This window comes from Asterias amurensis, chromosome 7 (genome assembly GCF_032118995.1).
Source record: "Asterias amurensis chromosome 7, ASM3211899v1".
Classification (NCBI taxonomy): domain Eukaryota; kingdom Metazoa; phylum Echinodermata; class Asteroidea; order Forcipulatida; family Asteriidae; genus Asterias; species Asterias amurensis.
Window position 1 is genome coordinate 753,008 of NC_092654.1, and position 15,948 is coordinate 768,955.

Here is a 15,948-nt window from a genome sequence, read left to right on the forward strand (position 1 = left end):
TGGTTGAGTATCCAACTGACTAGAATGTATGTTAAAAGTCTTACTCATCCAAATTCTCCCAGCGAACCCAACCATCCAGAAGAAATTAAATATTCTGTAAAGTCGGCATCAAATATCGTATTATTTCATTTCAGAGGCGCATTCATATCTGGGTCAAATACCCAGAGGGATTACCGATTGCATGAGCCATTTGTCGTCTGTCTCTGGCGAAATATACCAAGTGAGAGAAGGCACAACAGAAAGGACAGACAGGGGGAGGGAAAGCCTCTCTGGTTGGTCAATATTATTGTTATGACATCATCGGCAGATCGCTTCCCTCGCTGGCTAGCATGATATGGATTGTGTGATGTAGGTCGTTTCCATTGACAGTGTTATATTGTGGATGGGAGTTCAGAGCACTCTGTAGTATTACACTTGGATGATGACTGTTGTACTGAATGGGAATCATGATTATCTGATTTAGGTGATTTAGAGACAAGAGCAGGGTTCCAAATACCCACTGTCTACCACTGGACGACTGGACGACTTAACTATTCTGGGCCACTGGACCAATGGCTTGCTTGACCACTGGACCATTGGACTGGTGGAGGTATGGCGAAGTCCAAAAATCTTTAGCACTGGGCCAGTAAGCTCGTATTTGAACAATGCAATTTAGTGTTTTTCAACACATTTTTGTTAAAATTTAATAGTGCATCTAATCAATTTTTGTTTTTTTCTCTCTTAATGTTCAGCAAATATAACAAGACATTTTTTTTTTTTGAGTCTTGGTAAGACACACATATTATAAATTAGTACACTGCTATACAAATATACACAGCATTTGTTGAAAAAAAAGAAAAATAAGATTGCTTGTTAGAAACTGTTCAGAAAACAAATACACACAGGAACATAATTGGCAATTTCAAACTGACTGGATCCTGGGGAAAACAACAACAGCTAAACCAATTACTGTTGCTGAGAGCTCTGTTTTTCCCGGCATTAACAAATCAGGCTGAAGATTACTAAAATAGTTCAGTACTGCCATCAGCCGTTATCATTTCCCCTCCATTATGGATGAATACCGAACATGAAGAAGCTTAGGGCATATTCACTGACGCTACACTACTGGTTATAAACAGGTATTATCATAACAAGATAAGCGCGGCAAATCCGCCAAAACTTGCTCTTTATGAAGGGTGCTCGGGAGGAGAAATAATCAGTATGCGTTGTCCTTCGTAGCCTTTAGGGGAAACGACAGGGTGGGATGCTCTGTTTTTAGGATTAGTGGGAGTGTATGGGCTTTTAAAACATGAAGAGTTTTATGATAAATTGGTGTAGGTGCAAGCTGGAATACCCAGTGGGATTTGAGTTGTTTGATTCAGAGAATAGACTTCTGCTCTATAGCTAATTGAGATCAATGACTTGTGGTTTGCACTTTACATTGATATTTTAATCTCATACGCCAACAACTACTTTGCATTTATTATGTATCTGTTTATTACAATCATGCATCCTCGTTTACAAAAACTTTGACCTCAAAAAAATGTGGTAAATTCCTGGCAATCAATATACCTATTGTTGCTCAAATAATAATAATATGGACGCTTGAATTTAAGTGTCCTGGCAAAGCAGTCAAGCACACTGGACTCAAGCTCTGGTGTTACTGATCAGCAGAGTGTGGGTTCGAGTCCAGGTCTTGACACTTGCACCCTTTTATAGTACAAACCATTACTGTACACAGACAACTGCACAAAACGTAAACTTAATTTTGAGTTTCTCTTCCATAGAGCACTGTACACTTTCTGCCTGCCAGAAGGCCAAACTTAAAGACTCTTCTACAATAAAAACACAAGATGTTACTCAATACTTGGTCAAGATTTTTCTTCAAATTGTCCTTCAGTTCGGGTAAGTGTGTGTATGCACAAAGCATTATACTGAGCTACGGCCATACCTCAACCTGTGAACAGCCCTTTTTTAAAGGTTACACATAATCATAATGCCCAGACAAGTAAACAAACAAGTGGGATCCTCAGTTCTTATTATTACAACTTCAGATGAAGAAGGGGGCCACAGTTTCACACAATACGCACCCAGAGGCTGTGCTTTACCCAGTGTAAATCTGCCACGAAGAAACGCAAAATCTATTCTTCCATGATTTTCAGACCAATTTGATTTTTTCAAAGGCTTAGTTGTACCGCAACAAGCCCCCCTACGGGTTCTACTTTTTTATTGAGCAAAAAAACTCCACGGGTATTCGGTTGTACTTTCTTCGCAGGGGTGTGGGTCTTGAGTTGTCATTGTCCAAACTATTGTCGCCAGTTTGTGGATATAGAATGTCTTTGTTGAGATTTAACACATGTTTGTATTTTACAATACAACCAACAGGTACTTCAATTTTTTTGAGAGTGGGACTGAAACTGAAATGAAGTTGTCTCAACAAACATTCACTGTGTCATAATATGTTCACACAGGCTCCTATGAAAATCTAGTTAATTTGGACCCCTGCAGAACATGTACTGTACTGTATAGCTTCACTAGTTTTACACTTAATGTTTTGCTATGGGTGTCAGCAATACAGGCCTGGTATTTCACAGAGACTCTGTCAACCCTGGCTCACTGCCCTGGTCGTACAATTTCTTCATAAAAGAGGTGTCCTTAACCAAGAAGAAACACGTTCCCTTGCGCTTTCAAAAACGAAGCATCAATCATATCATGGGACTGAAACAAAATACACACTGTGTATTTAAATTATTTCACATTGACTTTGACTTACTTACAAGGACACTTTTAGCGACAAATTTACACCCCTTAGAAATAATACCCACATCAACAGGAACATATACAACCCCCAAACATTGGCACTCAATAACATCTCAAAGTAAATGGTTCAAGACAGTTTTTGTGTCCTGAAATTTGGCAGGAATGTCCCGTAATTGGTTTGCCAATCCAGTGTCAAATCAACTCAGCGCTTGCCTCGTAAAGTTTTAACGTTCATCAATCAGTGCCTTCAAGGTTGTCAAGAGAGGGCGCTTTGACTGGTTCCTTATTGTCTACATGTACATGAAGTATCATTTCATCTAAGATTTTGAAAACTGCCCTATGATGCAACCAAATGAAACTAGATAAAGTAGGGCATCACATGAATGATCCCTCCCATTATTTTTATTTTGGTATAATTGAAAAATATTGTGTGAAGTTAACTAGATCCATTGTATTAACCCTGCCCTTGGTAACATTTTCAAGAGAGCTGACCAATCATTTGAAACCATCCAACTGCATGAGTTCTGTATGGCGGCACATTGGTACATAGAAATATCTGAGCATGCCTACCATTGATTTACAAGCTACTCATCAACACAAATAGCAAGTTACTGTGCATGTCCTTCCTAGCTTTGTTGCAACCTCACCACTTTCATGGGCAAAGGGAGGTCTTCGGCAAAAACTTAAATAAAGAAAAAAACTCCTGGAAGATCTCAGGCCTGATGGATGTTATCTTTTGCCATGGAATGTTCTTATCCAATGACAAGTCATCAACGTTCAACAGTAAGACATTGCACGCCCGCCAAGAACGTTAGGGGACAAATTTCCCTTCTACCGTGTCGTCATGGCTAGTCATTACCAACAACGGACCCCCATTACATTAAGAATGTTCAAAATGTCCAGCCATTCAATATTAGAAAGAAAAAAAATTGACAGCATTACAATCAATCAAGGTGGACTACACTACACAATATTTTCCGTGGTAGTAAAATGTCAGAAATGCTGAGTCCTGCCGAGCGTGCATGCACACACGTGCTGGAGGGCCAGCCAAAAACCTGTCTGTAACGTTAAAATATCACAGGGTACATTCGAATTGAAACACCAGGGTCCATGCCTGGAATTAGTGGATTCTGAAGGGTACCATCCCAAAGGGATACAGCTCAGCCTGGGATGTACCTCAGCGTAGTCAAGAGGGACAGTGGTGACATTTGGTGTTAGGATTTAGGGAGGCAGACACCAAACTCCTTTTTTTTGTAATTGCTACAAAAAATAAGGCAATTGGGAGGGGGGAATCGGGCAACTATTATCTGAGCAAGATTTTGGTAAAAATCCACAAAAAATGTATAAGTCAAATAAATAATTACTGTACATAATAAATGGATGGTCTGTTTTAAAGAAGTTGATTTGGTACATGTACAAGAATTCACAACTGAATGAAATTTTGGAATTTTGTAAGTGTTAGCAGCAAGCAGGATAAGGCCCTGCCTAAATTGTATCAATAACCATTATGTGGAAACAACTTAAACTTGTAACCACCAGCCAAATATTATCCTCATCTCATGGCACTCTATAGAAAAAAAGAGCTTTACAATCACTGTACATATTTTTCATTTAAAATTCTAGTCTGGTCTTAACGTTTAAAAAATCTTCTCTCTGAAGCAAGTTAATGCTCAATTTGTGTGAACAGGCGGAAGAAACTGTAAAATAATATCCAACTTGAGTTGCAATTTACACACTGAAATTCCTTACATTGTTTGCCCAAGTATGTACTTTCTGTTTTGCAATGGGTAAATATGTATACTTGAGCTGTATGTGCATCAGCATAGCATAGTGAAAATGTACTTTTGCTATTTTCCTATGGAAATTTATTCATCACAATAAGGAAAGGTAATGTATAACAACAGAAAAACAAATGCACTGTGGTACTGCACATGTAAGCCACAACCTATTTTAAATTGAGCTGTAATCACATCGACTTTCATACCTGTAGCTGCTTAGATATTAACAAACAACAATTGTGCTTAATTTTAAAAACGTTACCAGCCAAAGCAATGTGTCATATATACCATTTTGACTGGTTTCCTGCTCATTTTTGCTAAGCTTTTACAATTTTAAGCATCATTTACAGCTCATAAAGCTCTTTGAGGCCCTCGGAAATAAGCAAGATCTTTTGGCTGGTATAAAATGGTTCTTTTTGCTTGGCATTTGTGTTTCACAGCTCTATAAAACTAAGCCAAGTCTAGACACATTAGTTTTTATTTCAAATTTTTATTTGACCCACACACATTTTCTTTCAAAGAAAAAGTGATATTTTTAAACACTGATAAATCTGACTGGCCCCTTAATCCTGATGATGAGAATCCAGTAAGTACCATCAGTTTATCAAACCTGTCATCTGTTATATGCTAATTAGTGGATTCAGCTGTATATACCTGGCTTGCCTGTATAAGCCAATGGCCCTTGATCATATCATGATAATGTTTGAACTGTCTACTTCCATCTACTGGATAGTGTGGAACAGACATCAAATTAAAGAGCGGAAGCAGTTTAGTTTCACCATAATTTGACAAACTGCACATTGTTAAGTTTGTGCCCTGGTTTATTTAAAAAATATTGAATTGGTATTTTTTTAAAGCCTATTGTTGTTTACAATCTGTATAGTCTTCAAAAAACTTCCCATTTGAAGTGAAGTATCAGAACACTTTATGTACAAAGTCATCCAATACATTTTTTCTTAAAAACCAGCTTCCAATTTATTAAAAAACTATCAAGGTCTTGCAACCAAAATAAGTAATTTATCATCGTTCCTTTTCAATTTATACCAATCGGAGGAGAAGTGTTTTTGTACTGTTTGGAACCGGTCCTCTTAGTAATTTTTGCTATTTAAAGCAGAAAACTTATACAACACTCTAATCCGCTTATGCAGCTTCATTGTTCCCTGAACATTCTTCCGAGCAGCATCAAAGATTGTCCTGCGCAACAGAACAACTCAAAACACAACTTGAGACATCTTTTAACCTCCAGAAGTGCATACCGTCTTTTGTTATAAGAGCCAGACATGTTAAAGAACCATTTATTACCATCTTTATGTTATTCACTGGATCTTGGTGCATTTTATTGTGGTAAAGGTAAATTGCCTGGACATCCCAAGGAAACTTTAAAATGCCAACAGATAAAAGTTAATTAACATGCTTTGCCCATGGATTATTCATGGATCATTCCACCTCTTGGTGTTTAGCCTTTAAAGGTTAAATCTGCATTGATATTAAGGTTGTCCAATTTTACCCAAACCCTGAGCTACTGTTCTCCAAATCCTGTTCTTAATACAACATAGGACCATAATTGGACGGTTTGAGTGGGGATCCCTTATGGGCTTTTAGAACTTTGGTACCACTACCCTAGCCTTCGTGTTGGGTCCTTGCCAGTAATCAGACTGCGTTATGCAAAAGGTAGGATGTGTTGTGATATCACAGACGAAGGATGAGCCTGGAAACCCAAGTAGCTTTATGATGGAGATTAGGGGTTTGCAAGCGAGTCAACACAGGTTTAAAGGTCCATTCTCTATGGTTTAACCAGGTCCGGTTTAACTGTGTACAAGGTTATCCTGTGCACAGTAAAACAGAACTACATGTATGCACTGTGGTAATTTACTCTTATCCATGGTATAACCTTTCATAATATACTCACTGGTTTACTTTCATAATATACTCACTGGTGTGTGTTTTGCTGTACAGTGAGAAATTGAAGAGTCTGTAAAAGCCTACCCTCCCCTTCCTCCACCCAAATGCACCCACCCTCTTTATCTTTATTTTAAAAATAACACAATTTAGACTGGCCCAGTGGACTTGAACCCAACCACTGTTTCCACTCACATTTGGCAAGCAGGTGACACAGCTAACGTCAAGTTCTATATAATACATTACCAAAGGCAACGACCCAAAACTGACCCCAAAAGAAAGAAAAATAGCGCCAGTAGCTCCAAAAGAAAAATGACACCAGAGTCAAGAAGTTCAAATCGATACTCTCTCAACCTTCCTTTCTCATTTCTTAAAACTTTGTTACATCGATACATCTAGACCAGTTCAAGGGTCCAGCGCCACAGCTTTTAAGATTTCACAGTATCCAGTACTCGGTTCCTTTGTCTAAAAGTAAACGCAAACTAGAAGCACCTGGTCAAGATGATTTGTGTCTATTGGAATTCTAGTGGAAACGACACCCGGCAGTCAGCCCAAGAATAAAAGGCTTAGTAACTCTACCTGACATGGATTCTGGCGCTCATAAAGCCAACATTCTCCTGCATGGCTTTGATTACAGGGAACCATGTAAAAGATCGCCAGTGAGATTGAACCAGTGAGGAGGAGGGTATACATTAATGAGGCACTATGCAGTCTATGGCCTCTTTTCTCTATCCTGGCCACCCCATCCTGCCCCTTTGCTGTTGTTGTAATGTTTGCAATTCTTAGTTTCCAAACAAATGCTTTGATTGATTGGAAGTAATTGGTTATAATGAAGCCACAACTCAGCTTAACAAAAATGCAAAATGGGGATCTTACTTCAAGTTAACAGTTTTGCATGTAACATTAATAACAAATGATATATTTTTCCAATTACATTACACAGTGTCTTTATAATAAAAACTACTGATAAATATCAAGAACATAAGTGAACGATTTCCTATAGTAAATTCTCACAAAATGTACCAGTTGATTCAAACATTATGTGCTACTCAATACATCTATGAGCGTTCAGTGTGTACAAAAAATGCTCAGTCCAAATATTTCCCTGTGCAAAATTGCTTGAAAGTCCCGTATAACAGTATAATTATCTATGAAAAAAAGGCTGCTTATTTATGTCAAAATTTACAGTACACATAGAACTACATGTAGAACTGCAAAAAATTTGCTGTGTACCGGGACACCAGAATTATGCGTGTTATCCTCCAAGCCTAGTAGTAATGACACATCTTTCAGCCATTAACCACAGATGATTGTGCGCATATAACTGTACATGTAGGCCAACAGAAGAAATTACTAATTCACCCAAATTGGCCTGGTGCACTCTGAACAAAACATGGAGCGAGTTAATGTAATGTGCAGCAGGCTTCCTCAGAATCTCCCCTGCTTCGGTCTCGTCTATTGACACCTTAAGACAGACAGACAATTCGCTGGATGGCACGCATTGCAGTTGCAAACCCCTAATGGAATTAAACCAGCAGACGAACATTTCGGTCAAATCAACCCAAATATTGAATGAGAGTGTCAGGACATTCTGGCGAGTGTGAAGACTGCTCAATTTTTCCAGTTTGCATTATGTAAACGATGTGTAGACGGCCTTTTAATTCAATTGTTGCAATTACGGCTAGAAATGGAGTTATTACACTGATTAAGCCATTACCGTACATGTACATGTACGTACATACCCTCTGTAGTATACGATGTGTGTTCAAGACCATTGGTAGTAATGGATGTTGTATGTAACCCATACAATATCTTAACCGTTAATGTACAGTACCTGTGTTTACTGTACTTGTATGTTCTGCACACAAAAAATTAATTATTCAATGTGTGACTCCTATGGCTGTACATAAAGTGTATGCACAAGGTCACACTACAGACGTCTACACTTTCAGCACTTAATTAAAATACATTCACTCTCAGACTTTAAAATATTCAACCCTTAGTGTTTAATGATAAACATTTTTACAAACAAATTAGGACTCAATTAAGTTCAGTGCCTATTACAAACTTACTGCTTTCATAGAATTAGAAATATTGGGTTGATTTTTATCTGATCTATTTTAAGTAGTGTTGCTTTGCAAGGCAAGGGAACCCTGCAAGCAAGCTCAAAACTGTAAAATACACTGTCAATTTATAAACAGATTTACTGTATTCAGTTAATACAAATTGTTCCTATAGCAACTCATAAACTGTTTAACATCAATTGAACTTTATTTTGTCCCCAAACAAACGATGAAACACAAATGTCAAAACTCCAATGTAGACCCTGAACTTCGCACTTGACATGGCAAAGCAACTTCCCTCTGGTAAGGGGCGCCTCTATAACGAAAATGTAACAGCGCTATGGGTTATTTTGAGGCCTTCCATCACTGTTAACCGTCTCTTTAAAATTGAGGATGCATCAAGACTTTTTACCAGTGTCTCCAACCGCCATAAGACAACAAAATGAATCTTGAGCATAATTCCAAAGGACAGTACTCCCCGAGAGACATTGCCAAGGAGATAAGACACCCAGCAGCAGGTCGTCAACCCCACCTCAACAACAAAGATGTTACTTCATAATGCATGCACCTGCAATCTCATCCTGAAATGTATTGGCTGAAATGACAGAGCTGGAAGGTCAGGTCTGCAACGATGGACCAGATATGTAGTGATGACAGATCTCTTTGAAAAGTAGGACATGATTTAGGACAAGAGAGCTAAGACCGACCTCTCATATCTAGCAGAAAACCTTTCGCATCAGCAGCCCTACTGAAGCTGACTTCACAACATCATTAATTCGTTATAATAACTAATTCATCTTTCTATCAAATATTTTGATTGTGTAGGTGTACATTGTATAGTCTATTCTCATATTAACACAAACATACAAGACAAATTTCACTTGTCTCAGAAACTTCCTTCAACCTGTTCTGCTCTGTGAACACTTCGCACAGATTTTTTTTCTCCCACAAATCCATGGGGTATGTACACAAACAGTACAAATGTATAGGGCCTACAAACAAAAATTTAATAAATAAATGAATAAAACAGTTAGCTTCTCAAGAAAACGATTCCGTCTTTCAGAAAAACAGTGTACGATATTTTTAATGATTGAAATCTACAGAGAAGAGCTGCCAACAATTGCATCTTGCAAACGGGGAGATTTCAGACAACAACGAGGCATATTTGTTGGATTTACATAAAAACACAAATGGGGAAAAGTTTCCATAATCTACAATAGAATAAACATGAACCTCAAATCTTTTTTATCAACACAATAACACAAGGCATCCCCCAGCTGGCCCTACCTCCCAGTAAATGTAGATAATATAAGGAGACCCAGGACTACCCTGGTTTTGACCTTTGACATCAAAGAGCTAAGAGGTCACTGGGTAAGGACCTCCTTTGAATCCTGAGTAAACAAACAGGCTGGGGTTTGGTTTCAACATTGTGAGGCAGAATAATGTGCGGTTTGAATAATAGCAAATAAATAATGAAATGCATCAACCATAACAGACCGGGCAAGTTCAAGCACTGAACTGGTTGTACATACCTTGATGAGTAGGCCTTACTAAGTTCAAAATCATTTCATTTCAAGACCACATCCCTAGATTAACAAATGAAAGTTTATTGTACAGTGAAAATCATTCTTGAGCACGTCCATTTGTACAAATATTTTAATTTGAGCCATCAAATGAATGCAGTGCTAAACCGAAAATCATTAAAAATGAGGTTGTAAATAAATGAACAACATTCGTGATTCCTTTTTCAATACCATGTATAGGATAGCAATCTAATGTTTATGTACATGTATGTTGAATATGTTGACTGAAAGTTATGCTCAATTTTCAAGTACATTGAATTATGTTCTACTATATAAGATTAATTCTATGTTGTGTTGTATTTTGGCCTTTGAAAAAGACTCCAAGGTTTGAAATGTGGGCCATTATCATTTTTGTTGGCATTAATTGTTGTACGCAGGAATTCAAAGATGCAGTTTTGCCATTGAGCTGTTTTAGCCAGCTTTCTCTGTTGTCAGATGGGAAACCATAACAGACAGGGAATCAGCCTACTTCACCACTAATTGATTCTCTAAGCAGGAAGTTATTAAATCAATGAGCTGTGTGTCCAACCGGATGTATTTGGCAACTCGCATCCTAAAAAGGAAATATGAAGCAGGAATGGTCCAATTTTGCTCATTGTTTTAGGCTTGTACTACACATTTTTAATACATGTAGGTGCTGGTCATTTGTTGTATGAGAGTCATTCTGTGTCAATTTAAAACACTTTTGCGGATCTGGTAACATCTAGTATGAATGCCACAAATAAACTGTGAAATTATAATGCAAACTGCTTGAATTTGCTCATGCTAATCCATAATTCTAACTTGCTAACCCATGCTAATGCAGCTCTTGAAGTTCCAAAACATCCGAAAGGTTAATATTTCATCTGTGGACTTGACAGTCGGCCGTGGCTCTTGATTCAGAGAAAAATTAATGACTCAGGATATTGGTTAACTCAGGCATAGCTGGAGCCAAGTGATGAATGGTGATATGCGTGTGTTATACTCCGTGCACGCACACGCACATGACTCCACGACAATAACTTGCATACATTGTACTGATGACTCAAGTCCGTAAACAAGCTGTGTTGGTTGTGCGTTCAAAAGTCATTGACTGGTTTGCTTGTTTGGTTTAATTTCTGCGATCTTGTTTTTTAATTTTGATAACAGCTCCCCGTTGTTGCATTTGAGAAAGTCAACTAAACTCATTAAACAAATCGGATGAGTCAAGGAATATATTAGCAATTGTTACTCTGAATTATGGATGAGGTCAATTGGCAATGTGATTACTTAGTGGTTAATAAAACCAATAATTTATTCTGTTCTTGAAGAGGTCTTGAGAATAGAGGGCAAGTGTGATTTGTTTCAAACATGGACATGTGTCAGAACAAGAAGACTTCAGCCTATAACTGAACTCTCGAATTGAGGGAAAATTCAGTGTTTGTCAAAGGCCAAGCTTGGGTTCGGGTATGGACAGTACTTGGTCTGAATTATTTCTGAGGTTCTTTTTTACTACAGGTTTTTACATATTTATAAGATATCTTGCTCTGCCTTTTTCACCTAACACCAGAGGCAAGACTACATAAGTCCATACCTGATTAAGCGAAAAGCAATTATTTTTAACATTTCTTCACTGTCATCTCTACGCAGGTGTCTTCAGACCATGGAAGTCCTTCCTTCATTATGTTCAGACCTTGAAGGTTACAGCGCTTAGAATCTTATTGTTTCATTACCACCAGCCAGGTACTAAAACTCTTGGATCCAATGTTTCCCTTATTGTGCAAGAGGTGAGTCAAGAGCTTTACGAAACAGTGATTTATAAACTGACAGATTCCCTAATGACAGGAGGAAAAGTGTTTCAAATCATTGGTCTAGCTACACTAAAAGCTTTTTGGCCCAGAACTTTGTTTGCACAGGGAACATTCAAGTGAGTGAATGTCAAGTGTGGACCTAAGAAAACACAGAGAAGTGTAATATGTGACAGTAAATTGGGAATATAGGTCAAAGTAAGTTTTGTTCAGGCATTTATAGGCATTATAGACCAAAAGAGCAAATTTAAAATGAATCCATGAACATGAAACCGACTCAATTTTCTATCTGCTCCATTAACCCTAGCTATGCTTGGGACTAAGGATAGCCAGTGGGTGGCCAAGGCAGTCTAGTCAAACAAGTTGCTGTTTGGTTTTTGAAGGTTATTGCTCCAAGGTTTGAAGGGAATGTTCTCAATCTCAACATATACGTGTACTGGGGGGTTGTGCAACTCATAGGGTAACTCATTCTCAACACAGCACCAGGGTTAACCACAGTGTACAAAAAGCAAGTCTGGAATCATCATGTGGTTTAACTGCAGGATATCCTTGGGTGCTTTTCTTAAATATCAGGTTAAACCCTTTAGGGACCATTCATTTCTTTATAATCATCACCATAGGCCCAGACATTGCTAATCTTGTTGATTCCACATCCCCCCCCCCCCCCAATTTTTTGTTAAGGAAAAATGTAAGGAAACTTCTCAAGAAACAGAAATATATGATTTTATTTTTTAAATGAATAGTACATTGTACCAAGCCTTCCTTCCTTTATGTTAGCATGGGATACAATTGGAATGTCAACTTTGTCCTATACCTTTTCTTTGGCCCTCTTGGTCGATTGGAAGTACAACTGCTCGCTGTATAACACATTTTGATCATGTTGAAGGTGTTTGTTAAAATGTTGTGTGTCCTTGCCAATCGCCTCAGGCTGACAAGTCAATTTCTACGCATTGTTTGCAAACCACCACAAAACTGTTTTCGTCATTTCTGCATGAATCAAGGACTGTTAAATAAATAGAAGGTCTGTATTCATTGTTGAACAGTATTGTACTTTTAAATGATCATTTTATAAGGCTTTTCTTTTGTTTACAAACATTGGCTGCCGTTTTTTATCATGGGCAGCCTTGAGTAGCACCAGATTTGCCCTAAACTTTCTTTTTTTGAACTGCGGCAGGTACAAAAAACAAATTTGGAAATGGGTTCAAAATTGTCCCTTCTAGAGCAGACAGAAAAATCACAGTTTAAAAAATTACACTCCTTTCATTACAGCCTACATGTATCTCATGTGGTTTATTTCTAGGGCCAACATGTGTGCACAGGAGCAAGTAAGTGGTAGTTCCTAACAATAGCCTAATGGAGACTGAACAACAACACTGTGACCAGTGGTGTCTGCCCCCCATGTGCAGTACTCAGTAGCACAATAGATTGTAGTTCGGTAGGCAGTGTATGGGAATTGAATGGTATGAACATCTTGCAAAACTACAAAGGAAAATACCTCAGTGTACTACATTCACACTGGACACCAAACTGTGTATGCAGGAGAAGTAAACACAAGGGTGTCAGTTATATTACACTACAATTTTTCCATGTTAGGTCTATAGATATTTGTATTACATTCACTACTCTGTGGATCAATCTTTTGGACAAATTTGATTCAAACCCATGTTGAAAAAAGGTGTTTTAAACACCCACTTTGTGTCTCGAGCTTGATTCATAAACAAAAACTCCCTGAAATATTTCAGAAAAATTGTGAAGTTTTGGTGATCTAGCAAAATTAATGTTAGAAGTTCAAAAATAGTTTTTACTGTACCATACCAATGAATATGGTACACAATATTACTGTGCAACAGACAGCAGCAATATAATCAAACTGATTAAATTTCCAGGAATGATAGGCTCTTAAAGGTAACAACCTAAAAGAAGTATGCTGCCTTTATCAGACTAGTGTCAGTTCTAGTCTACGACCATTATTCACAAAATTGCATTTCTCATTAACCATCATCATACAGCTAACATCAAATATGGGACAGGTTGCACAATATCATGCGTATGTCCACATGTCTTAATTGGTACAAAGTGCATCTCTGGGCTTATGGAGGAAATCCAGTTAATGTAAGGTGTATTCTGTACAACACAGTCTGCATGCTGTCTAGGCGTGCCTATCGTCCCCATTTAATGAAAGGTCAACTTGTCAGTCTGGAGATGGATGGTTTTTCTCACTCTGCTAATAATTCTGTGCAGTAAATTTAATATCGTGAGTACGTTTTCTGTTGTATCAATATTACTTGTAAATGTACGTCATCACATCATGTACGTGCAGCATAAGGGTGCAGCATAAGGGGGCAGCAAACAAACTCTTGTACGTGTAAATATATGCAGGCCTGAAAATGTATTGATCAACAAAGTAAAAAGGGTTACTCTACAATTAGTAGAAGGTAAAATGTAAATGAAATAGAGTTTTGCACCTAACACCTCCTTTTAAATTCCAGTTAATCTTGGATTTCAAATGGAGACCAATTGCCTTTATTGGCCTGAGTTTCAAAGACCCTTTTAAGGGCATCAAAAGATATTGCTCACAAGCATGAAATCAGTTTTCTCTTAAATATCAACAAAAGGTCACCCACAAAAATACCATGCTTGTACACGTACATGCTTGTACACGTACAATAAATTGATGTAAACAAGTGGAAAGTTTACCTTAGTTGCATAAAGCCAAGTCTGGAAAAGTGTGTACGTAAGAGTGTATGTGTTTTTCCAAAATAAATTCATAGTGGTTAGGCCTACTTCAACACTGACGTTAAAGTGTCCTGTGGAAAAACTTAATGAGCTTGCCAGACTGGCCTTCACAATCACAATTGATTAAACTCCATGCCTTAACTTAAATTATTCAATATTTTAAGGCCAGAACTAGGCCCTACATAAAGATGAGCTTTCTTTTTTTTAAATTTAAAAGACATTCTATAATAATACTTCAAACTGGTATTTATTATGCAATGAATGACCTTGACGCATAAGGCTTGATCATCCCGACAATCGTATACGGGACCTTGTACGTGTAGATAAAAACATGGCAAAAATCTCAACAAAGAGGAGAGGTAAATAAACAGCTAATGAGAACATTGATACAATGAAGTATTGCCATAATTATTGCATCCCTTCTCCTACTTTTCTAAATAAAAAACGAATGCTTTCACTTTGTCCTGTTTGTCATAAGGTTTACTTTATCGCGAATAGCAAAATATTGAACCCACACAAAGGTATCCGTATAGGCGTTGTGTGCGCGAGTCGTATAAACTGCATAGAAACCGCCCTGGAAGTTCCAGGGCAAAAAGGTCGCAGACAGAAATATGCATTTAAACGAAGTAAACAAATCTGCCCCTTGATTCCTTGAACAAGATGGTGCTTTTCGGTTCCTTTTTTGTGGTCCTTCACATTTACAAATACAACCGAAAAACTAAATATAATTTGAACAATTTTTACCTCTATCGTGTCCTTAGATAGCAATACTGTGAATACCTTAGTACAAATAGTTTGATAATATAATGCCAAGAGTAAAAATGGTATGTGCCTAGCCCTACAAAAACTAAATTAAATTGACTGTACAGTACGTGCCGTGTGTCATGTGTATACGTTTCGTCTGGATTTCTGAAAACATTTTTAATTTATGAACCTTGTTTTTAATGATTGCCAAATCACTTACCCAGTCCGCTGGACGTTGAAGAGTCCCCTCCACTTGCAACAGAACCTTCTAAATCATCAGAACTCATCCTGAGACTGAGTAAAGATTCCTTAATTCACAAAAATAGTCACATATTCCCGGCCAAAAGAGTCCATGGCACAAAACTGGGCAGCCATGTTTTCAGTATGAAACCTCAGTATTATTATTTTCCAAAAGTGTAGATATTGAGGGCGCTGTGCGCGCCTTTTTGTTTTCGTCTACGGTCGTCTGCTCGCGGTCGTCTGCTCAAATGTGTGGCCTTTTCTGAGGCTGGACTTGGGAGGAGCATGGGCGGGGCTGGAGCATGGCGGGCGGGGTTTGGGTGGGGCGAGAACAAGTGCTGCAAAATGATTTTAGTTTTACAGAATCCCTAGATAAAGTTTACTAGTTATAAACTGTTTG

General features: G+C 37.9%; 1 protein-coding gene across 5 annotated transcripts in view; it reads right to left on the reverse strand.

Moving 5' to 3' along the window:
• Positions 1-15,676, reverse strand: part of LOC139939962 (kalirin-like) — a 192,827-nt gene extending 177,151 nt beyond the window's left edge. For all 5 annotated transcript variants that reach the window (XM_071936132.1, XM_071936130.1, XM_071936131.1 and 2 more), the window contains exon 1: positions 15,529-15,676. In XM_071936132.1, the coding sequence (XP_071792233.1) occupies positions 15,529-15,595 (67 nt within the window). In that variant the 5' untranslated portion in view covers positions 15,596-15,676. The remainder of the gene's footprint in view (positions 1-15,528) is intronic.
• Between the last annotated feature and the right edge of the window lie 272 nt (positions 15,677-15,948).